The 24,857-nt window shown below is 35.8% G+C and overlaps 1 protein-coding gene across 1 annotated transcript in view; it reads left to right on the plus strand.

Annotated features, from left to right (window-relative positions):
• Positions 1-24,857, plus strand: part of LOC145663147 (uncharacterized) — a 217,869-nt gene that overhangs the window by 80,336 nt on the left and 112,676 nt on the right. Inside the window, exons 4-5 of the mRNA XM_081729469.1 lie at positions 3,605-4,667; positions 8,866-9,230. Coding sequence (XP_081585595.1) covers positions 3,605-4,667; positions 8,866-9,230 — 1,428 coding nt within the window. The remainder of the gene's footprint in view (positions 1-3,604; positions 4,668-8,865; positions 9,231-24,857) is intronic.

Raw genomic sequence — 24,857 nt, forward strand, 5'->3', positions numbered from 1 at the left:
TTTCGGGCGTCAACTTTCGAAATTTTGGGTTGGAACTTTTGCCCCCCTAAAACCGTTTTTCCGCAGAAAATTAAAAAACGTAATCGTTTAGTTTTTGCGTATTGTCCCTACACAAAGTTTCGTTGCAATTCTTCATGTCCTTTACGCACATCTGACATAGTGTTACTAGCACTTTTGATATTTCAGGATCAAAGTTTTGGAGGGGTCCGTGCCCAGCCTAACCGTTTTTCCAGGAAAATACGAAACACAGATTTACTCATTTTACGTCTGCAATATTTGTGTACAATTTCGTTCACTTCGGTTCACTTGTTCTTGCCAATCGGGCGTCAACTTTCAAAATTCTGGGTGGGGGCTTTTGCCCCCTAAAACCGTTTTTCCACAGAAGATAACAAAAAGTACTCGTTTATTTTATGTGTAGTATCCACCTGCCAAATTTTATCAAAATCGGAGTGTTACTCTTGAGAAGTGTTGCTTGTTAGACATTTCACCGTCTCTTTGGTTGGATGTGTTACGCAACGCACGAATTTCTGGTTGTTCATTTAAATGGTATGGAGGACAAGCCGCGTTACTTTTATTTTAAATTTCGTTGTCTAAGATATGTTAGGGCGAGATACAATGGTGGGAAGCGGTCTATATTGTAAGAGTTAGACTTGCTTGATGGTCTGTGCATCCACCAACTGCACTAGTATCAAGGTCTGGTTGTAATTCGCAGCGAATGTTAACAGTGGGTACCAGTCGTTCTTTCAGACAAACTGTTCCGGAGGGGAGCACACTTAGTATTCTGGAGAAGCACTGCTGGTAGTATTTTATTTACTATCATATTATAGACGTATTATTTTGGTCTCCTCCGGGGGGCACTCTGAGAGCTCCGGGGGGCAGTGCCCCCCAAAAACATGTCTGGAAGAAACACTGGTAGGTACCATCTTTCATAATCTGGGTATTGCATAAGAAAAGAAACACAAAAACTCAAACTCTAGGAAACACAGACCATGTATGTAGACACAAAATATCGAGTCTCTTTCTCCCCTCCAAAAGCTATCGTGAAAGTAATATTTCGTCTTGAAATAATGTTTACATTAGAAGAGCTGAGTCGCATAATTTATTTAGTCTCATTGGCAACTTTAATTACAAGGCACAGTGCGGTACTAGCTAAGGTGAATATTTAAGTACATGGTTAACGATTATATTAAAATTATACTATATAAGCCAATAACGCAATAACAACAGCAGTGGGTTAGGTATGTATAGAGAGATGCGTTACGTATGTTTTTTTTTTTAAAGACTGATTTGCAACTTCTGTAGACGAATATGAATTGGAATAAATTAGGATTTAGAAAGCGAGAGGTCTAAATTCGATGTAACATCGACATAAAATAATCCTGATTGGTATTTATATCCTTTGATCAGCTGCGAAGCTATCTAGAAGAATACCTACAATTTAAAGTGGGATATCAACCACTGTAGTCCATTTGATGCCCTCCTTCTGGAATTTGAAACTAGGAATTCGTATACGTAAGGCGTACGCTCTAGTCACGATAAGGACTAAGATTGACAATATCCCTATAGATAATTGGAATGATAAGGTATTGTTAGCAACGCCATTTCCCGTTATGTTGTGTATATATATATATATATATATATATATATATATATATATATATATATATATATATATATATATATATATATATATATATATATATATATATATATATATAATGCTATAAATAGGCAATTAATAGCATGACTTAACAATTATCTGTACAGGCGAATGAGAATACGATGATGGTTGCCGTCCTTGCTTCGCAATCTGGAGGTCCCGGGTTCGAATCCGGTGACTGGCCATCCTGACAGTTTTTTTTTAATGTTTTTCCTGAGTTCAAACAAGCAAATATTGGAATCAAATCTTTAATTATAGGTCCTGGTCTTACAACAGGCCATTTCCTTTATCATTCTCGATGTTATTGTCCAGCCGTGACCGTTTATTTTCAAACCTAACAGGAAAACCAAGTGAGATGGCGAAACGCGAATTAGCCAAATCTGCTCACTGGAAATCCCACATTAACCATATCCAAGAAGCTGGTTCTGATATTCAATTATTGTAGAGCAGTGAGCGTGAAACCGTATAGGGTGCAATCGTAGTGCCAACCAAGTGTGAACTACATGATATAATTTAATTTCTCTAGGCGGCTGCTGAGTTTCCTGAAATTCCAGAAGAGCAGACAGTTCAAAAATCATATTCTCACCTTTTCACGGACCACATGATTTACGCTTTCATTAAGGTCGTCTTCAGTCACAGATTCCTATTGTCGGCTATTCCCGTCATATATGACGGAAAGCCTTTATATATATATATATATATATATATATATATATATATATATATATATATATATATATATATATATATATATATTTAAACGATCTGTAGCAACTGTGCGCCTAACATTCACTTAAAGTTCCCATCATAATCCTTTATAATTCGACGATGAATGGCGGCTGTATTTTATCCTTCTGACTGGATAAATCGAATTATGTCATGTAGTTCACACTTGGCAAACGCTTCGAATGCACTCAATGCGGTTTCACTCTCGCTACTCCAAGATGGTTGAACACCAGAGTTGTCCTTTGATATGATGAATAAGCAATATCCAATGAACAGACTTGGCTATTCGCGTTTCACCATCTCATGTGATTTTTCTATGACGACTTAAGGAAGATTTTTTAGAAAAGAAATGGCTCTAGTATATGTTCTAAATAATTATAGATTTAATTGGCCTTAGAAAGGATTTTTCACAAGAAGAGACGACGATAATTTTCATGACCATATGAAGAGACGAGACAGAGGTCTACTGATAAAAGCAGAAACACTTTCATTACATCTTTTCGAGACGAAATCGCCTCAACTCTTGTCTTGTAGAAAACTTTACCTTTACATGTCTAGAAATCAGAGTTGCTAACCTCAGACAACAACATTATCGATTTTTGTCTTTAAAATTATCGTATCTTCGTTATGTACGTGATAATTATAGAAATAAGTATATTACTACTAATAATGACAATAATATGTAATAAACTTATCTAGTAATTTTCAGTTTCGAATTCCAAACCGACGTCATTGTTTTCACCATTTTTAAAAGCCTTACTAACACTACCTTGAACAACAATATTGCCAACTCCTCGTAAAAATAATTGAATTTAAAGAATGGATTCAGGGTTGCCACTTGCTATTGATTTATTTGTTATTGATAGTTATTATTTTTTTTTTTTTGCGAGAATGACTGTTAAAGACCTTTTAATACACATCTACAATTTATTGACACATTCAAAAAGTGCAAAAAAAAGTGTTCTAAAATGATCATATATTGAACTGTTACCACAAATCGCAAGGGTATTACTCGTATACAGCATTAAAGTTTAAATTATTGTATGGTTGGCAAGCCTGCTGGAAATCGAAAATAAAGGATGAATAATTCGTGAATTATGCTATTATATATACTATTCTACTGTATATACTGTATGTCATGTTATTAAATATATTATGAGAAATATGCTTTTGACACTTTAGGTTAGTTTAATGTTACTTTTTTTTTATTGTTTATAGAATTGGAAGAACCAGAGAAATACGAGGAAGATCGACAACAACAAAAGAAAACAGGAAACGACGAAAGACCAAGGGAAGAAGTACAAACGCAACGCCATCCATCCGGTGGAGGCTTAGATCAGGAGACATCGTCTGCACATCCAGAACAAACATCATCCTCGCCAACGTCTTTACACGCGGAGATTCAGAAAAGTTACGAAGAGCTTCAGCACAAACTAAGTCAAGAATTTCACAAGAAACTTCACGAATGGGAGAAGTTAAAAAGTGGCAGTTCCCGAGGGAATCAACGAGGTGATGATATTCATGATAAGGACTTTAAAAAGAAAATGGAAGAATGGGAGAAAATGAAGTGCAGTGGGAAAACCGGGCGGGAATCAGTAGTGCAAACTCTTGATGAAGATAACTTATCACCAGGTTTCAAGAAAAAGCTTCAGGAATGGGAAAGAATGAAATCTTATGGTAGAACTGATGAGGACGCTTCTTCTGGTCGGAATGTTCCAAGCACCAGTGGCGTCTCCGCACCAGCGACAAACCGTGTTGACAAATCAGCTGCGATGCACACAGTGGCAGAGGAGAATCTTCCACCAGAATTCCGGAAAAGACTAGTAGAGTGGCAACTATGGAGAGCTGTTGCTGGTAAATCGGATCAAAATGTTGAAGAGTTGCAGAAGATTCTTCCAGAGGACTTCAACCGGAAACTTCAAGAGTGGGAACGTATGAAAGCTGAAGGTGGAGGAACCGCTCCCACAGGAGGACTGCCCTCAACCTCTCAACAAGGTACCACTGCCACTGTAGTAGCTCCTCCAAATGCGTCACCTAGCATGTCTGGAAGCGGAGCCAAAGCGCCGAGTCCAAGGATTTCGAGAAAAGATTCAGGGTCTAAGGCGAAGAAGAGTAAATCACGTGATGGTCTTGATAAAGAACGAGATTCAAAGGGAAAACCTCCAAAGGAGAAACACAAAGAGAAAGAGCTGCAGTGGCTCGAGAAAGAATTACACAAAATAGAAAGAGAAAAGCAAAGACTAGAAAGAGAACGTGAAAAATATCTCGAAAGAGAAGCAAGGTAAATTATTTTTAATGTTTTTTTTTTTCTATTTTAGCTTTAATTAAATTGTATATATGAAGCAACTACTAAATTACTGTATCTTTATGTTTACTTAAGAATAGTTGCGTCGAGCAGAGCTAATAAAACAAGGCAAAATATTAAATCTGCAAATTATTGCCATGTTGTTATAGTCAATACGTAAAGCAGAAAGATAATAACGTTAATGAACAATGATTAAGGAATTAGAGGACTTAATATAGTTATAATCTTTGAGAAAACTCACTCACAAGTTGATTTTCACCAATGTTTGTAATCGAACACGGAATTCTTCGGAGTAAAGTTGAGTCACTACTGAGTCACTGTTTTGAGTTATTTGCTGTCACTTCACACTAATAATTTGATCATTTACGCGTTTGTACCAAGGCTCTCTATCACTTCCACTTCACATGTTCCTTATTCTGGGCCAACCACACAACGTGTTTAATGAATGTCCACATTATGTCCACTGGATGCTACTAGGACGTTCATTGTATATTAGTTAGAGATATATAGATTGTCCATTTTTCGTTTCAAATGTCCATGGAAATAAAATGGGTGGTCTTAAATGGACATTTGTATGGGTTAAAATTAGAGTCATGTAAGTCACATTTTCTTTGTGATTCAGAAACCAATGGGTTTAAATACATAAGAACGGGTTAAAGTTACAGTGGTGTAAGTCAAGTTTTCTTCGTTTTTCAAAAATAAACGAGTCTAAATACATAGGAACGGGTTAAAGTTAAGCGGGTGTGAGGCACATTTTCCCCCTTTTTTTGAGAAATTAACGCATCTAAATATACATCGATGGGTTAAGATTACCCTTTGTTTTTCAGAAATCAATGCTTCTAAATACATAAGAACGGATTACAGAGGTGTGAGTCACATTTTCTTTGTTTTCAAGATATCAATGCTTCTAAATACATAAGAACGGATTACAGAGGTGTGAGTCACATTTTCTTTGTTTTCAAGATATCAATGCTTCTAAATACATAAGAACGGATTACAGAGGTGTGAGTCACATTTTCTTTGTTTTCAATATATCAATGCTTCTAAATACATAAGAACGGATTACAGAGGTGTGAGTCACATTTTCTTTGTTTTCAAGATATCAATGCTTCTAAATACATAAGAACGGATTACAGAGGTGTGAGTCACATTTTCTTTGTTTTCAAGATATCAATGCTTCTAAATACATAAGAACGGATTACAGAGGTGTGAGTCACATTTTCTTTGTTTTCAAGATATCAATGCTTCTAAATACATAAGAACGGATTACAGAGGTGTGAGTCACATTTTCTTTGTTTTCAAGATATCAATGCTTCTAAATACATAAGAACGGATTACAGAGGTGTGAGTCACATTTTCTTTGTTTTCAAGATATCAATGCTTCTAAATACATAAGAACGGATTACAGAGGTGTGAGTCACATTTTCTTTGTTTTCAAGATATCAATGCTTCTAAATACATAAGAAAGGGTTAAAGTTAGATTGGTGTAAGTCACATTATCTTTGTTTTCCAGAAATTAACGCGTCTAAATAAATAAGAACGAATTAAAGTTACAGAGGTGTGAGTCAAATTATTTTTGTTGTCCAGAAATTAACGCTTTTAAATACATATCGACGGGTTAAAGTTACAGAGGTGTGAGTCACATTATCTTTGTTTTCAGGAAATTAACGCGTCTAAATACATATGAAAAAAGGGGAAGGGAACGAGGTAGGTGTAATGGAACAAAAAAGATGTTGACAGTATACGATTAGTGATGAATCCATGAGAAGTGTATCTACAACACCAACTACTGCCTTCCATCATATCAATGCTAAGTTTACTCTCTTCTCTTTGCTCTATTTGTGTGGTTTACTGAGAATACGAGTAGAAAACTCTGACGTCATAATGCATCCAACGTCATAGTGACGTTGGAAATGATTGCTGCGAGTTTCTATACAATTTGCCTGTCTATAACTTTAAGTACGAGGGCAATTTAAAAAAAAGAAAACGCCGTTTGGTTATCAATGTCATACACCCGCAGATACCGAACTCTTATTACACACATTAGAAAATTACATTACATTACTTTTCAACACATTGACCATTGAAATTGAGGCATTGAAGTTTGAATTGAGGTTTGAAATTCCTTCTGAAAAAAAAAAAAACTCCTGTTTGGGAATGAAGCCACCCGATAACAGCATTGTGAAGCGCATTATCATTATCGAAGCGGTGCGACGCAAGCCATTGTTTCGAGTGCCTGAATAGGTGTAGCCGAGTTCAATGCTGGCTGCAGATGGGCGTCTACTTCTTGCTGCATCGTGTATGTCAGTTCGTCCATCTTCAAATATACAACACAATTCACGTATGACACCTTCACTCATCACGTTTGTTCCGTAAGCTCGATTTCTGAATAGGAAAAAACTTTCGGCAACAGCTTGATTTCGGAGTACGATTTCTGAGTAGGAAAAAACTTTCGGCAACATGATTTCTGAGTAGGAAAAAACTTTCGGCAACAGCTCGATTTCTGAGTAGGAAAAAACTTTCGGCAACAGCTCGATTTCTGAGTAGGAAAAAACTTTCGGCAACAGCTCGATTTCTGAGTAGGAAAAAACTTTCGGCAACAGCTCGATTTCTGAGTAAGAAAAAACTTTCGGCAACAGCTCGATTTCTGAGTACGATTTCTGAATAGGAAAAACTTTCGGCAACAGCTCGATTTCTGAGTAGGAAAAAACTTTCGGCAACAGCTCGATTTCTGAGTAGGAAAAAAACCTTTCGGCGTGTGAATTGTTCGCGATGAATCGCAGCTGCCGAAAGTTTTGTTCCTACTCAGAAATCGTACTATCGCACACAATTCACGTTTGCTGGATTTTTCTATTGGAGCGTTCTTTTTCAATTGGTATATTACGGACGAGTGAACTGCAACACAACCTTCTCCTTCCACTGCTACTGCACACAACGCCACTCGCTACAGGACAGACGTCGCTCTTCCCGGCCATTTCTCGTACATGCGCAAACGGAGTTTCTTTGAATTACCCTCGTATGAAAACTTGAAATACTGATACGGGCAACTATAATTGACGTTTCCATACCATTTGGGAAAATAGGCTTGTATAGAAGTGACAGTCTTTCGTGGAGGTTAATAACAAACAAAATGTAATTAACACTTTATATACAGGGTGCATCATTTATAATGTCCAACCGTGATAACGGAGAAACCAAAAGAAGGAGAAAAGCGAAATTTTGCACGAAGCAACTATAAGGAGGGGAATGTTTTTGGATGTATTAAACAGAAACACCCAACAGTGTTGCCAACCCAATATAAAGTTATGTTTTTTTTTCAAATGACACTACGTCAAATTATTACATATTTCGAATCAACGTGTGAAACGAAAACTTAGAACACCATATTTATTATTCAGTGTTGCAAACTAAGGATGTTATAGTATCACAAACAGCAAATTTTGGAGTCCTCTATCATACATACAGCACAACGGAGATAGACAGGATAATGCACATCGAAAGTACCTTTAGCGTTGGAAAATATGGTTATTGTATGACTTGTTTCGAATGAACAGAAACGAAGTTACAAAGGCTTGAAAATTTGAATTCTTTTTGAAAGGGTTATTTCAAAAATATGCTTGGGTAAGTATCATATCTAGCTACTTGTATGATCTGCAATTAGCAAACCAAACATTTTTGCCGTTTACAGTACTTCGATATATCAAACCGTTCCTTAGATATGATACACATTAATAAAGTTCACAACACTGCTGAAATGGTGTATTTGTGGAAAATATTTAAAATTATTGTTGTTTTCCTTCTTCTTTATAGCATTATAGCAATAGCTTTTAAAAGCTGTAATTACAGCAAATCCTCGCAATTACATGATATAAGCAGTATTGCAAATTTCAGCAATCGGGTTTTTACCGTTTAATACATGCAAAGATCTCCTTCTCCTTATAGTTGCTTCGTGCAAAGTTTCGCTTTTCTCCTTTTTGGTTTCTCCAGTATCACAGTTGGATATTATAAAAGATGCACCCTGTATATATTAGCACACTAAAATCAGCAATAAAAAATGGGGTACCACAATGCAGACTTCATATTATTTTGACCTTCCAAACTATAAACATTGAATAAACCGATAGTTTGTGATAAAAGTATTTTAACTTTCTTTTGTTTTCTCTATTTTTTCTAGGCTAGAGAGAATGAAACAAGCAATGGGCCAACATCCACAAGAGAAACAAGAGATCTTAATTCAAACGTCTACAGGATTTTTCCGGTTCGAAGGAATTTCAGAGACATTCACGAAAAAATTATACGAATGGGAACAACAAAGAGGTATTGGTCCTGAAGCTTCCACTTTCGCTCTACTCGATCCAAAATACCGCCAAGTAGCTCAAGATTTAGATCTGGGGAATCGACTGGCTGAGAGTGCTCGAGTGAGGTCGAAATCGGAAAGTAGTGTTGCTGAGTTGGTGGTAAGCGGGGCACCCAGTCATCCCTCCAGCCTCTCCCTCAACGATGTCGATGCCCTTGACCAGACGTCGCCAGGTCTCGAAGGTAAGTCCAATTATATATTTCCGTTCTTCGATTGATGTTTTCTTTTTCTTTTATTGTGAAGATACAATGCGAGAAATGGGCACGGGTTCGGCTAGCGATTGGAACGAAACATACAAGATTCATAGCTCTTCAAACTACAATAAAAACGCGGAAAAAATAATATTTACTATTTGAACCGGCGGGATGGAGGCATGACCCTCAAAAATTGTCTAAATGGGATAAAACTTATAAGTTTTAACATATGTAATGTCCTGAGAACAGAAATAATTTTCATTTTTTTTTTAAAAAAAAATCTGTTTGGAGTTAGCAGAGGGGGCATATTCTACCATAAGGTTCTATAGTTCAGCCTCCTAGGGTCATATAGGGTCATATCCCCTACCCTCTTTGTGTGTGCTAACAGAAAATGTCATTTTTCTGCCTTTTAATCATAAGCCAACTAACTATGAATCCTGCAAGTTTCGTTTCAGACTCCTTCGCTCAACTCCTTTCAGACTCATAGGATTTTATATGGGAATATGACCCTGACCCTCCAAATAGGAATAGAAAAAATTGAAAAATAATTTTTGTTATCAGGACGTTACACAAGTTAAAATTTGTAAGTTTTGTTCCATTTGGACAAGTTTTTAGAATCAGGACCCCGATTTCCCTATGTACGTGCGAATGGAAAATATTTTTTTCCCCGCATTTTTGTTGTAGGCTAAAGAGCCATGAATCCTGCAAGTTTGGTTCCAATCACTCAACTCTTTCTAGGCTAGACCCAAGAGCCGAACCCTTTCCGAGAAGTTTGCTATGCCGTGTCACGAAAACTCATACAAGAAAAACATACATATCCTAGTAGTGTAGACTTCACTATATATTCCCAATTCATAGAAGAATACACAAAGTGATACACATATAATAGATGACGCTGAATATTCGTTCATAAAGTTACGTTCATTTTTTCTACAAATCTTAGAATTATAATAATGTCTATCCATAATTAAATATCTATTTATTGGTTCTATTACGCTTGAAACTGTTGAGACTCTTCCATATTACCGTGTGAAGATTTTTTTTACATTACCATGTTTACTTCCGGTAAACAAATAAGTGAATCATAATTATATAGAAATCTTCCATTTCTTCTAAGTATAATTTTGAATATATAATCATTGTGTAGTGGGTTTAAAAGTCACACGTATTGCGAGTAAGTGTTAAGGAACAGCTGTGTATACGTCCAAAATAAGTCACAGGTTTACCGCTAAAAATCTGCGACCATAATAATTCCTTTTAGTTCAGTTCTTACATGCATTGCGAACAAGAAGAGATTTGAGTGTCATGCTAATTTATGGCAAATATTTAAACTCTTCAGTACACGTCACAAACTCTACTGCTTCCACAGTACGAAAATAATTGTATTCGGTTGAAAATGAAATGAAATGAAATCTTTAAGTTTTACGTCCCACGGTTATGCCGATTAGGCTTTTGTCACCGTCTTTTCGTGATCGTAAGTGTTTCGTTGGAAACAGAAATGTATTTATTATCTTTTATATCCCTGCTCCGGTGTATTTCTTTCTTTCTTTTGACGAAAGTTGCAGGTAGTTTTTATTTTCAGCAGGCAAACTTTCTTTATACAGTCACATAATAAAATTTACGAATTCATTTTGCAATCATTTTTCAAGTTTTAAAAGCTATTGAAATAACTATGCTTATTGCTCAAGACATTTTAAATGTTGTTGTTTCTAAGTAAGTTATAAAGGAAACTTGTACGTTCATAATAATAATAATTATGAACTCATAAACTAGGAATATAAAGTGAATTCAAGTTAATCACCACAAAAGTTTTCTGTAGCCCCTGCCTTAGTGTTGTGGATACGGGTTTGCCAGCCTCACAAACGTAAATGTCTTCAAAGTACACAATTAATCGTGGTTGTTTCATTCAGAAGAAAACAAAGAAGAAAAGAGCTTTGTAATTTTCAAAGTGTTAGGTAGTATGACAGTGTATCAGACATGAAGAAAGAAATAAGTAGCAGAGTCACAGTACATATAACCGCGTGAAGGAGTCTGGTTGAAAGCCAGTCAAATTCGTTTTAGCGTTATATTCGAAGAGACATTAGTATTTTATATCCTCTGAGTTAGACTAACCCGCTCATCTCGGATGCACTATGGGTCGTCTGCCAACCAAGGATGATATAACTACTTCCACAGGAATATACGGGGAACCAAGCTTTGATTATCTATATCTTGGAATCAACAGGATAAAAATTTGATAACGTTATCGACTTGTAATCGACATGTAGTTCCAGCTAATCTCCCCAAAAATTGAGTCAGTTGACTACTTTTCCTTCGAGCTCCTAATAAAAGAAAAAGATAAAATGAAATCTTTCAGTTTAACGTACCACGATTATACCCTCTAGGCTAATGGAGATTGATGTTTAGGAGAAGGAAATGATAATGGAAGATCTGGTGAAGTGAGATTGTGGGAGGAAATAGGAGTACCCCGAGAAAACTCACGGACACGGTGTTGTCCACCACAAACTTACTTGGCCGGGGATTGAACCAGCGACTTCGCACAACAGAGGTAAAGCTCTCTACTACAAGCCACCGTCCCTCGAGTCTCTAATACAGGTTCTCTTAAGTAACAATTAGATTTCACCAAAGCTATCAACTGTGTTAAAGCATTGCTAATATTGCTGAGTGAGACCTCTAGCTCGATTTCAGGCTCCACAAAATGAAGTTTATGATGAACAAACATTGTATGCGTGGATTTTCTCGGGATTTTCCCGTTTTCTCTCACTTTCGTCTTTCCACCATTATCATCCATCTTATTATCACCGACTCCCTTAGTTTTGGTGCATAATCGTAGGACGTTAAACTAAACAAAATAGTACCAACAATATGCCATTGCCTTAATCAGGCACATCACATAATATGATGAAGACAATGATATTGTGCCGAAACAGTAACACAATGTGGGTGCTTGTTTTGAACATATTACGATCACGCTAACGATCCTTAAAATATTGGAATGTTACTATATCTGCCATTCCACACGACAAAATTTCTAAATTTTTTTTTTTTGGTGATAAATAGCTGGAGCGATTATCTTATCTGAATTTCTAAATGGAGTCAATCTGTTAATATTTTCAAAGGTAACGATGGCTAGTCATATCCCATTTTCTATTATTGAAACCAATTTGTATAAATCCAGAATTCTATAGTGCTGCCAAAATGTGTTGATCCGTGGCAAAAATGCGAACTAAAGCTCACACCCACGCGTTGAGCCAATAAGGGTTGAGCCGCTGCTAAGCGAGAAAGCGGATGACGAATGGGAGTGGAATTCCTTCAGCCAATAGCAGCGCTTGGAACGGAAGGCTAAGTGTCAAGTCAATGTGGTATATCTTTAGAAGTTTCACATTATCCTATTATGTGGCATCAAACATTGCCCAGCGTTTGACATCAGTGATGCCATCCCGTAGGAAAAAATCCCATTTTGTGGGATATTCTTAACATTAATTCTCCGAAATGAGATAAAATAAATTTTCGTCGAAATTAAAAACATATAAGAGATTTTTCATTCCGTGTATAATCCACACCAACAAAATTCTGTACGAGCGTTAAGTATAGAGGTGCCAATCGTCCGGATTTTCACCGGCCTGGTCGGAAATATTGCTCTTATTTTTATTGAAGCCGATGACCGGTACAAACTTCTTACCAGCCCCTTTATGAAGTTTTTCTTTTTCAAATTTGTATGTAGTTCAAAGTCAGTGACGTATTTAAGGGGAGCTTCCGGACTTAAGCTCCCCCGAAATTTTATTTACTATATTAAAGTAATTGAAATATCTTGCAGAATTTTCACATTTCCAAGACTAAAGTTAGCAAAGTCCCCGCCGAAACAAAATCGTAAATACCTCACTGATCGAAGTATAGATTTAAAAAGTATCTTTTATTCTGTAAATCCAAAACTGTCACCTTTCACCATCTATCAACGATTAATATATTTTGTTCATCTATTTAGATAATTTTAAAAGAGATGACAGGGGCTGTATCAGGGAAAATCTGAAATTTACTTGTAAGGAATTTTATACATTTATTGGGGGTGAAAAAGGAGTTCTTAAAGTAATTTTCTGTAGTTGAAGTATAAGTTTAAAGAATAAATGTCATTTTCCAAATCCAAAATTATCACGTAAAGATTAATATACTTTTGTTCATCTGTTTCGATAATTTTAAAGTGGTAGTTACCGGTACTGGTAAGTGCAATAAAATGATCAATGCCGTTTTCAGTTTCTCATTTTTAGCACAATGTAGGCTACCTATTAAGCTAATTAGTGAATGTACTAAGGATATCCAGAATGCAGGTGCTAATGCACTTTTCTTCACGATAGTACATTTCCTTCTCATGGATGGGTCCGAACAGAGATACTTCACACTTGTTGGACCTGTATCATAGGGAATTTTGAGGGGGTACCGGCTTTTTATTTTCCAGAGTTGGCAACCCTAGTTGACTAGACATAAAAAATCATCAACAAACGTGTCAATGTTGTCAACCTTAAGACTGAAGTCTTTTCTTTGGTATCAGACTAGTCCATGCTAGTGAGTGATTCTAAAACATATGTGATTCTTAAAATTCAAATACAAATCAACAAAATTTATGCTTCTGAGGTATCTGGGAAAGAAGAAAAGAAAGTAAAATAATAAGCGAAAGAAAAAAGAAAGAACGTAAAATCTCAAACGAGAGTTTCCAACCGTTCCACACGAAATGTCTAGACAAGAAAACTTTTCTAGTATCATTCGGCTCAGTATAACGGTGATCGTACAAAAGTGTGGACTGAATTTCTGACAACATAAGAAAGTATAGTTGTTCTCATTAAGGAAAATCGTTATTCAAAAATTATTTTTATACATGTGAAAGATCGAAATTTATTGATAATTTATCCAGAAATTGAAAAAAGTGAGATAGAACATATATGTTTCAGTTTTATATATTATTATTATTATTATTATTATTATTATTAATAATAATAATAATAATAATAATAATAATAATAATAATAATAATAATAATAATATGAATAATAAAATGCAAAATGAGATGTTTGGCCACTAGAGGTGGGACTTTATAACGTTTAAGGTTGGTTTCACTACTTGACATCTACCGGATGAAATTGAATCTTCTACGCGTGATCTTCTTTACTGTCGTAGGGAATATTGGAATCACGTAAGTAAAGTCTTGTAATTTAGTAAAATGTCAGTACATAATATGTTATGCTCCACAGGATACCTCTTAAAGTAAAGGGAATTTTTTGTTTTTATTTATTTTGCAATTGATATCTCGGTGTTATATAGGCCGAGTTCGATAATGGAATCACTTCGTTAATATCTTCACGGTATTATTATTATTATTATTATTATTATTATTATTATTATTATTATTATTATTATTATTATTATTATTATTATTATTATTATTATTATTATTATTATTATTATTAGACCCTATTATTATTTTGTCTTTTAACGTTTCCCGGGACTAATGAGGTTTTTTCTTAATTTTCAGTTTGGGTCTGGAAATATTTCTTCCACATTTCTCGATCTTTACCTTCCTCTTTTAACTCCAAATATTTTCTTCTATTTCTCAAACAATTGATCACTTTTCTTCTTCTTCCTATTATTATTCTTCCTTCTTCGCTTTTCTTCCATCTTCCTTTGTATGACGATATGAAGAAGAAAATTTCTTCGCAAGATGTGCCCGATCCAATTGGCCTTTCTACGAATGATTGTAGCTAGAAGCGTCCTCTTCTCTCCTATCCGTTTTAAAACATATTGGTTTGTTACTCACTCTCTCTGTCCATTTTATCTTCTTTATCCTCCATTCTCCTCCAACATTATATTTCGAAGCTCTCTAAATATTTATTTTCTAGCTTCAGTGATGCCAAAATCTCTGAACCATTGCCTAATGCTCCATATATAGGGTCTAGCACTTAACCAATTTCTTCTTTAGTTTAATATTAAAGCTGCTAGATGGTGACTTTAGCTATCCATATCTCCTTTTCTATTATTTAAACAAAGGTAGAAGTTACTCATCTCGACGTTAGATGACAGCAAACACTCTCAATCGATTGACATCTACCGAACGAATTTGAACATTTTTGTGTATGATCGTTTTTATATACCTACGAAAGTTGTTATTTTCTTTAAGCGTCATAGATATTTCCGGTTACAATTTCGAAAAAAAACTTTTTTTTTTAATTTTTAAAATTCTTTTCTACAAATAGTTACGCTGTTTTTAGGAACCTCTGCTGTTTCATCATATTATTGGATGGAAAACTCCTGACTGGAGTTACCTTTTCGAGGTTATCCCTTTCACTCTTTCGTGTGGCTACTTGCATGTTCGATTCCCGTGAAGTGATTGCTTCGGATAGTCGTTGATTGAATCCCTAAGGGTCCTGACTCATTTAGCCTCAATGCTGAATGTGGACGTCAATCTCAATAAATGACTCAATCGTAGTCACTGTTTTTTCATTCCGCCCGCCCCTCCAAAAAATCGGTGGGTTTTAGAAAGTTACAACTTGTCAATAGCCAACGATGTGTAGGTATGAAAGATTTGATAGAATTGTTACATGGGCAGGACGTTCTCACTATTCATTAAGTTCGAGAACTGCTGTCATCATCTTTATTTTATTTTATTTTTTAAGTTTTAGGGAAATAGTGGCTCAAGGTAGAGCGTTCACCTCTGGTGCATGGGGTTCTTGGTTTGATCCCAGTTCGCGGCAAGTGGGCTTCGTGGTGGACAAACACCGTATGCGTAGATTTTCTCGGAGTTCTCCCGTTTCTTCCCACTTGTTCATTCTACCATTTCATTCATTTCTCATAATCACCGTCTCCTTTATTCTACACGGCATAATCATGTGACGAAAAAAAAAATTAAGCTTTGCCCGAATTGCACTCCGAATAGTTATTGTGATTTTGTGATGACATGGTGGTTCTGTATGTAAGATGAAGATTTACGAATTTCATATTATTTCGGGTTGTTGAAATAATTTGAAAATAAATCAGAAATGTATGTATATGTTGTAGTTTTTCTATATTGGCCAGTGAAACAATATTAAATGCTTACAAGTCACTTTACAGTCTCACCTACCTTTGGCCGCAAATTTCAAAATTTGATAAAATTTAGTACACAGTTTGGTGCACCACCTATTTATTGTGCATGCTTAGAAAAGAAGATTATAGCACCAAATTGATATTGGTCTGATATTTTGTTGACCGAAAAGAATATACGAAATGAGGTTACCAAATGTACTCGTTTCAATATCTGCAGATTTTCATGAAAATAGCAAAATATATTTGTCAGTTTTTTCTTTTAGGGTACAGTCCTTCGAGATATAAATAATTCTTAATGCTAATTTTGTTGTAATAATCAGTTTCCAAGGAAATGAATACATCCAACTGTAAGTGGAAAGAAGAGAAATGTCTGCATAATCAGTGTTGTAAATGTTTTTTTCTTTTTCTTTTGAAGGAGTTTCATGATTACGCTCTCAAAAATGAAATTTTTGTTAAACATCCCAAAATTATGCCTCTAAGGGTAACAGTGGCGGATCCAGAAGGTAAAAACTGGGGGGGGGGGCACCAGAACTCAAGTTATGATAAGTGTATGATGAATTTACTATAACGTTTCATAAATATATAACTAATAGCTAGAATTATTTTTATTATTGAAAAAGCTAGGGGGCATAGGCCCCCCGGCCCCGGGCTAGATTCGCCACTGAAGGCTAAGGAAGACGGATGATTAAAGCAAGTGAATGATGATAGAAGAATTGGTGGAATGAGAAGAAGGGAGGAAACGCGTGTAGCTCGACAAAACCCACAGATACGATATTGTCCATCACAAACTTATCTGGCCGGGAATCGAACGTGGGACCCCAAGTAGCAGTGGTAACCGCTTTACCACTGAACCGTCGTGCTCCCCATGATTACGCTCCGAGGCTAAAGAAATCGTTTATAATATTTAGTAGTGCAAATTATTTTTTTTCTCTATGTCGTTAAGAGAGTTGTCGAGGCGTAATAACCTTATATTTTGTCAAATCTAAAGATCTCCTCTATTTTTAAATCTGTCATTTGTAGAGCTCCCAATGGCTCCAAATTTACATCTTTTGTGTACCAAAAATTGTTCAAAACTCCAAATGTTTCGGTTTTCTCCAAACATAAGTTAATATAATTTGTGTGATATTTAAAATATTCTATTTAATTAGTCATCGACATTGAACTAACAGAAATAATTTATATTCTCTGTCATTCATTTTCGATGAATGTTCACCTACCATTCAATTAATTCTTACAATTCAGGACCCTCCCTTCGGATCAGTGTAATCATTTAGGGTCTGGAGCCCTGTGAAGAGCATGATGGAAATTTGAACTGTCATGGATATGTTTTGTGTTGCTGTCCCTGTCTAGGGATGCGCACGAGACAAGATTTGTGGCTGTCTCGTCTCGAAAATGTGCTGTAAAAGTGATGTCTCGACTCGAAAAATGTATATTTCTGTATTGGAAGAGCCGTGTCTCGACTCGTCTCGTGCGCATCCCTATCCCTGTCCACTTTGGTTAGGCTTAAAACCCTGTACGAGGAAACTTGAATGCTCAGGAAACTTAGGAATGACCGGTTCATCTTTTTTTTTCTTTAGGTCTACTGGCCACTGCGTGTGTCTTTGGAGTACGTGGTCTGGGGTTCGATTTCCATTGAGAGATTATAAAAAATAATTTTAGAATAATTTACTTGAGTGGCGTATTTACGATTTTGTTTCGGGAGGGGCTTTGCTAACTTTCGGGGGGCTTTGCCTGGAAATGTGAAAATTCTGCAAGATATTTCATTTACTTTACTATACTAAGTAAGATTTCGGGGGGGGGGCTTAAGCCCGGAATCCACCCCCCTAAATACGCCACTGATTTACTTCCATATTAATCATCTGTCTCTTTAACCTAAAGGGGCATAAACGTGTGACATTAAGCTAAACATAATTATTTAATTTAATTTCTAATATTTCAGGAAAAATCAAAAATGAAATGAAATCTTTCAGTTTTGCGTCACATAGTTATGTCGTGTACGCTAAAGGAGGCGGTGATGATGAGAAATGAATGAAATGGTGGAATGAAGAAAGTGGAATGAAACCTGAGAACTCCGAAAAAGCCTACGCAGACAGTGTTTTGACCTCCATAAGTCCCACTTGACGCGAGCTGGGATTGAACCAGGATGCCCATATACAAAAGGTGAATGCTCTACCATTGAGCCACCGCTTCCATATACTTCCCAATCTTGTATTCATAACAATACACTGTAAAAAATTTCATAGGTAAATTTACAAAAAAATGGTGGCAATCTGTTTGCCACTCCTCAATGTATATCAATTTACAACTACAAATTAAAATTACTAATAAGAAATGGTGTAAAATTACATTTTTATCAATAAAAATATCATACTTTCTTATAAATTTACTGTAAATTTGTAAAATAAGCCAGCAAATTTTGTAATTTAATCTAAGGAAATGTAAATCAACTTACAAAATAAAGGGTAGATGATTTTACATTGATGTTTGGCAATATAATTATAATATTTTTTTTTTTTTTTTTTTTTTAGTGTAGGGTATTCATAGTTTAATTTTAATTTCAAGTTAAAGTATCTGGTATTGTATATGGGGAAGACCGCATACAGGAATCTTCCTCGCTACGCCACTGTAGATCATAATATTTGTATATCTGTCTGCGTATGTGTGTGTGTGTGTGTAGTATGTTTGTGACGAATTCTTGAGGAAGACAGCACGTGTGGGAGTTAAAAAAAAAAAAAAAAAGCAGGTGCAAGCGAGATATCTTTTTCAACTGTTGAGCCGAGACCAGCTTGAACTCAGGAGTTTTTAAGTTGGCGGCGGAAAGGAAGTAGCGAAAATAGACCTTTGCTCCCCTTCGACACTGTCAGAGCAGGAAGAAGACACCCTCCACGAAGAAACCAAAATGTAAAGATTGAACATCCGTTCTTTTTGCTTTGCCATGTCACTCCTTTTACCTATAGTTTATCATCATCACAGATAACATGGATAAGCAATATATACCGGTACAGGTAGTTATCAAAATGATGAGAACACCTGGAGTTGGAAATACGTTAGATATTTGAGTTGGCAAAGGGCAGGCGGTGAGCACCAGAGATGGCATGGGTCAATAAAATCTTGACACATGACTCACTGGACCCATGGCGAAACACTCTGACACAACAAGTCACCATGACACACCACCCACCGTGGCCCACTCTGACCCACCATGACCCTACTCTCACCCATCGCCCATCAAAGCCCATCAAGTCATCAATTCTCATCCATGATCCACGTCTTCCTCCCCACTGATTAAAGAATTTACACTTGTAACAAAACAAGGATGTGAAATTATCACCAATCGAAGTTTGAATTTCTACGGTTTATCGCTCAAGCACCACTCTGTTATAATACCGGTAGATCTGACCTTCACGATATAAAATGTGCTTGTCATGGGTTATATAAAGATGAATTTGAATTTGATTATCACACACACACACACACACACATATATATATATATATATATATATATATATATATATATATATATATATATATATATATATATATTTCCCTTGTTGAATACTGGTACTTTTCAGTGGAAAATAGGATGAAATTTGAAAGACTCAAATTAAGGCAAAGTAGGAGAACGTACAAAAAAAGGAAGTGTAAAGTTCGACTGTCTCGAAAGAAAAGTAGTAAGTTCTATTACTGTTATTACAATTACAAATGTCAATATCTAAAAGGGCCTGAAGTTTTTTTTTTTTTTTTTTTTACTTATATATACTCATCTCAGGTAAGTAAATAGAAACAAATGAAAAGAAAGAAAAATGGAGGCCTTGAAAGTAAAACGTATACAAATTCACCAACCTTTAGAAGATGCTGTCTACAATGCACTGAGCGAAGTGGGTTAGTATTTCATAGTGGGTCGCGTTGAGTAGTGGGTCCCAGTGGGTCACGTCCTGTTGATCAACGACCCACTGACTCACTCTATCTCTGGTGAGCATAAAGCCAGACAGTTGGTGGTGCTGTATTAGAGTAAATTCTGTACTACGTAAGGAGCAGTAGAACGATTGCAGTGAACTGAGCAGACGGTAAGAGAGTAAAATGGGAGACCTCTCTGGTTTCCAAAGGGACAAATCGTTGGCACTTGGTTCCCCTCACTCCCTGAAGCTGAACATAATTATATATCTGTGTTGTTTTGGAGACATGAATCTGGCGCGGATAGGTGCCGTGCTGCAAGCGAAATTATGTAATATTTCACTTCCTACCATTCACACTTCTTTGCAGCGTCGGATCTCCGAGTACGCAAACAAGGCAAGCTGATTAGAATCACAGAACTCAGAGGGACCGCAAAAGAAAAAAAATCAACTTTGGGATAATTCTTTTTATTTTTCCTAAATTATAATTGTAATATTTTTCTTTTTGTTTGGTTTCGTACTTTGAACTATCACTCTAAAATAACAAATTACATGTCAAAACATTTGGCAATTACAATTACATTTGAAATGAGAATGACAATTACATGTCAAAACTTCATAGTTTACACTCAACACTGGACAGAAAGCGTTGCGTGACGTCATCAACTAAACTGTTTACCCCAAAGATACTATTATAAACTACATTAGATGAGCCAAGACAACAATTTGACGACACATTTTTGAGAGACTACAGTCTGAACTCTTGTGTTGTAAGGAGCTCTAATGTTATGCAATCTGAAGAGACTTAATTACTTAGAATTTTAAAATATAACTTAGCAAAACACTGTTGTCGATAAAATTTTCCCTATGGTAGACGCCGGCTTCTTGTTCTTTCTATAGATAGTCACGTTTCGATGATCATAAGATATACCACAATATTCCAACTTGAAAAAAAAAATCCATAGAATACTGGTTTCCACAGTGCGGAAGAGGGAAATTTCCCTGAGAGGTGTGAAAAATGATGAAAAGTACACATGATCAGAGCCATACTTACAGATTTCGACTCCCCGGACGAAGTAGAATTTGGTGACTTGTATACTCATCTCTCCAAGCTTTTCCTTCTTCTTCTTCTTCTTCTTTTTTTAACGTATATGAGAATCAGCTTTTGTTCTTATGCTACTGTGAATTTTTTTTGTCCGGCTGTTCGGACAGACATTGCAAAAGCCAATAGCGATCATTATGTATTCTTTCACAAATAAGACTATTTTCAAGAGGCTTATTTTTTACTTTTTGTTAAACGTGACAAAATTACCTAGCGATCATTATGTATTGTTTCACAAATAAGAGCTATTTTCAAGAGGCTTATTTTGGGCTTTTTGTTAAACGTGACAAAATTATCTAGCGATCATTATGTTTTGTTTCACAAATAACAGCTATTTTCAAGAGGCTTATTTTGGACTTTTTGTTAAACGTGACAAAATTATCTAGCGATCATTATGTTTTGTTTCACAAATAACAGCTATTTTCAAGAGGCTTATTTTGGACTTTTTGTCAAACGTGACAAAATTATCTAGCGATCATTATGTATTCTTTCACAAATAACAGCTATTTTCAAGAGGTTTATTTTGGACTTTTTGTTAAACGTGACAAAATTGTCTAGCGATCATTATGTATTCTTTTACAAATAAGAGCTATTTTTAAAAGGCTTATTTTGGACTTTTTTGTTAAACGTGACAAAATTACCTAGCGATCGTTATGTATTCTTTCACAAATAAGAGCTATTTTCAAGAGGCTTAGTTTGGACTTTTTGTTAAACGTGGCAAAATTACCTAGCGATCATTATGTATTCTTTCACAAATAAGAGCTATTTTCAAGAGGCTTATTTTGGACTTTTTGTTAAACGTGACCAAATTACTTTTGGTTGATACGTATAAAGATTCATGTGGAGGACAGTTATAGAAATTTACAACGTTTCATGCTATCGATGAGAGATTAAATTTCAATACATTAGAAACTATGAACTTTTAAAATGTTCGAAGTAAGTGGCAACATTAATTTCCAGTAATAATTGTAAACTTTTGAAATTTTGTTTTGTATGTGACCACACAAATGTCATTTTAATTTCGATTCTTTCACGGTAAAAATATTTTGTAAAATGTAACGGAAATTCAGAAAGAGCCTTCTTTGCTAATTTCCGAATATTGATCGATGGATCTGAAGGATATGTTTAATCTTAGTATTTAAAATTCACAATATAGTTTGGCTACTACATATCTATGAAATTACAGTAATTACTTAAGTTCTTAATGAATGAAAATTCTGAATTTAAGGTTACTTATTACTTATTAACATTAAAAATACAGTAACACACATATATGCAGGGGTAAAAGTGGATCTGAAAAGGTAGAGAGGGATGCTAGACGTCATGCCGTCTCCCTCTGCCTATCATTCCCCATTGTAATTTTTTTAGAAAGGGGGGACGCCACATATATTTTCCAGAAGTGGGAGGATGACGCCCCCTCACGTTCCCCCCAATTTTACCCCCGCATACACGTACATATATAATATATACACGTTTTGTATGTACGTAGATAGATAAAAATATCACAAAACTAGATGCGAATATATATATATATATACACACACACACACACAAATATCCTGGCGATACAAATAATTGTTGGAGAAATGATTTTACTAAAGTCCTCCTGATTGGAAACATTTCATATGCCAATGGAATAAAAAAACACTGGTAGTGATCAGTCTTTGAAACAGATGAAATTCGTTGGGTTAAGTTCTGACCCCTTAAGCTCCTATTCTACAACTGTTTCAAGTTCGAAAATGTTATTATTTCCCTTGTTTACCTTCAGTTTTAATAATCCTTCGCAAAAAGCAGCAGCTTGCATGTTTCTCTTCACCTCTCATTTTCATACCTTCATTCTCATCGTCGTGTCTTGATTAACCCGATTGGAAGAAAAGTGGGATTAACTAACGAAACACATCACCATCAAAATGTCGAGCACGTATTTCAGATTTTGACCGTTTCTGATTTTGAAAACATTCCTCCGTACCAGTAGCGTACGCAGGAATTTATTTAGGGTAGTCCAAACTCAATATGAGACTATTTTATATTAAAATTACTAAATTTGCCCCTAAAATTAGGCTAACTTTACACAAAAGTCGTAATTTCGGGAGGTTCCGGACTCCCAGGACCTACCCCTTGCGTACGTCCCTGCTCCGTACACTATGTCATTACTTGGGATGTGGTGCATCACACCGACATTAACAAATGATATATAATAACCTTTTTTTTAAGTAATAAATAAACACTTGTTGTGACTGTTATTGTTTCGGTTGTGAGCGAAGCAGGTAAAAAACATTGTCAAATCTATTTCTTTGAAAAACGGATAACAATATTAACTTAATAGGATGTCAATACTTTTACGGGGCGCCGCTTTGCTTACTTTTTTTCCCCAACATTTTTTTCTTTCACTCGTTCGGCGCCCTCTTGCCAGAGATGGAGTGGGTCAAGTTTTCTGAGTGGGTCAGTGAATCAACAGCATGTGACCCACTGCGACTTACCACCCAACATAACCCACTCTGCTCTCTGCATTGTAGACAGCATCATCTGAACACTGCTGGATTTATCGACGTTTTACTTTCAAGGCCTCCATTTCCTTTCATTTTTCAATTGTTTCTGTTTATTTACCTAAGATGAGTATATCTAAGTGAAAAAAGAATTTCAGGCACTTTTGGATATTGATATTTGTATTTGTAACAATAGCAATAGGACTTATACTTATCTTTCGAGACACAGCCTGTGAGTTTTAAGAGGAACTAACTACTGGAAAATACTTATTCATCACGACAAAACTGTAAAGTCAAATAAAATGATTTTTGGTATATAGTTAGGCCTTAATCCAAACTGCGATGGGGGGGGGGGGCGGTGGCTCAGTGGTAGAGCGTTCACCTCTGGTGCTTGGGGTCCGGGGTTCGATCCCAGCTCCCGCCAAGTGAACTTTGTGGTGGACAAACACCGTGCTCGTGTGTTTTCTCGGGGTTCTCCCGTTTCCTCCCACTTTCTTAATTCAACCATTTCACTCATCTCTCATCATCACCGTCTCCTTTAGCCTAACCGGCATAACCGTGGGACGTAAAACTCAAAGATTTCATTTCATTTCATTTCCAAACTGCGATGTTATCATATAGCTTTCGCTATAATACATATCCTAAAGGGGTAGGGGGAATCCGATTTTTTGCGAAAAAAAATTGAATATCTCGCAAGCCGTTAAACTTACGGACCTGAAATTCAGTATATTAACTCTTTATTGAAAAGGAACAGAACGTGTCCTAGCATTTTTACATTCTTCTTTATGGGGGGGGGGGGGGCGGCACTTTCTATATGTGGAAAATTGGTAATGGGTTGATTTGTAAAAATAATCGAAAGCGATCGGCATGAGTTGAGAAACAAATTCAGAAACAATTATTAATTGAGAAATAAAAAATACAATACTTCCATTCATATATCTTGCTTGTATACGATGCTTTTTGCTTTTTACTATAATAATACCTGAAGCTTATTTTTATTAGGTCTATATGGAGCGCTTAGGGCATAGTGCAATCAACCAATAAAGATGGGAGAAAAATAG

The sequence above is a fragment of the Thermobia domestica genome, chromosome 10, assembly GCF_964235325.1.
Source record: "Thermobia domestica chromosome 10, izTheDome1.hap1.1, whole genome shotgun sequence".
Taxonomy (NCBI): domain Eukaryota; kingdom Metazoa; phylum Arthropoda; class Insecta; order Zygentoma; family Lepismatidae; genus Thermobia; species Thermobia domestica.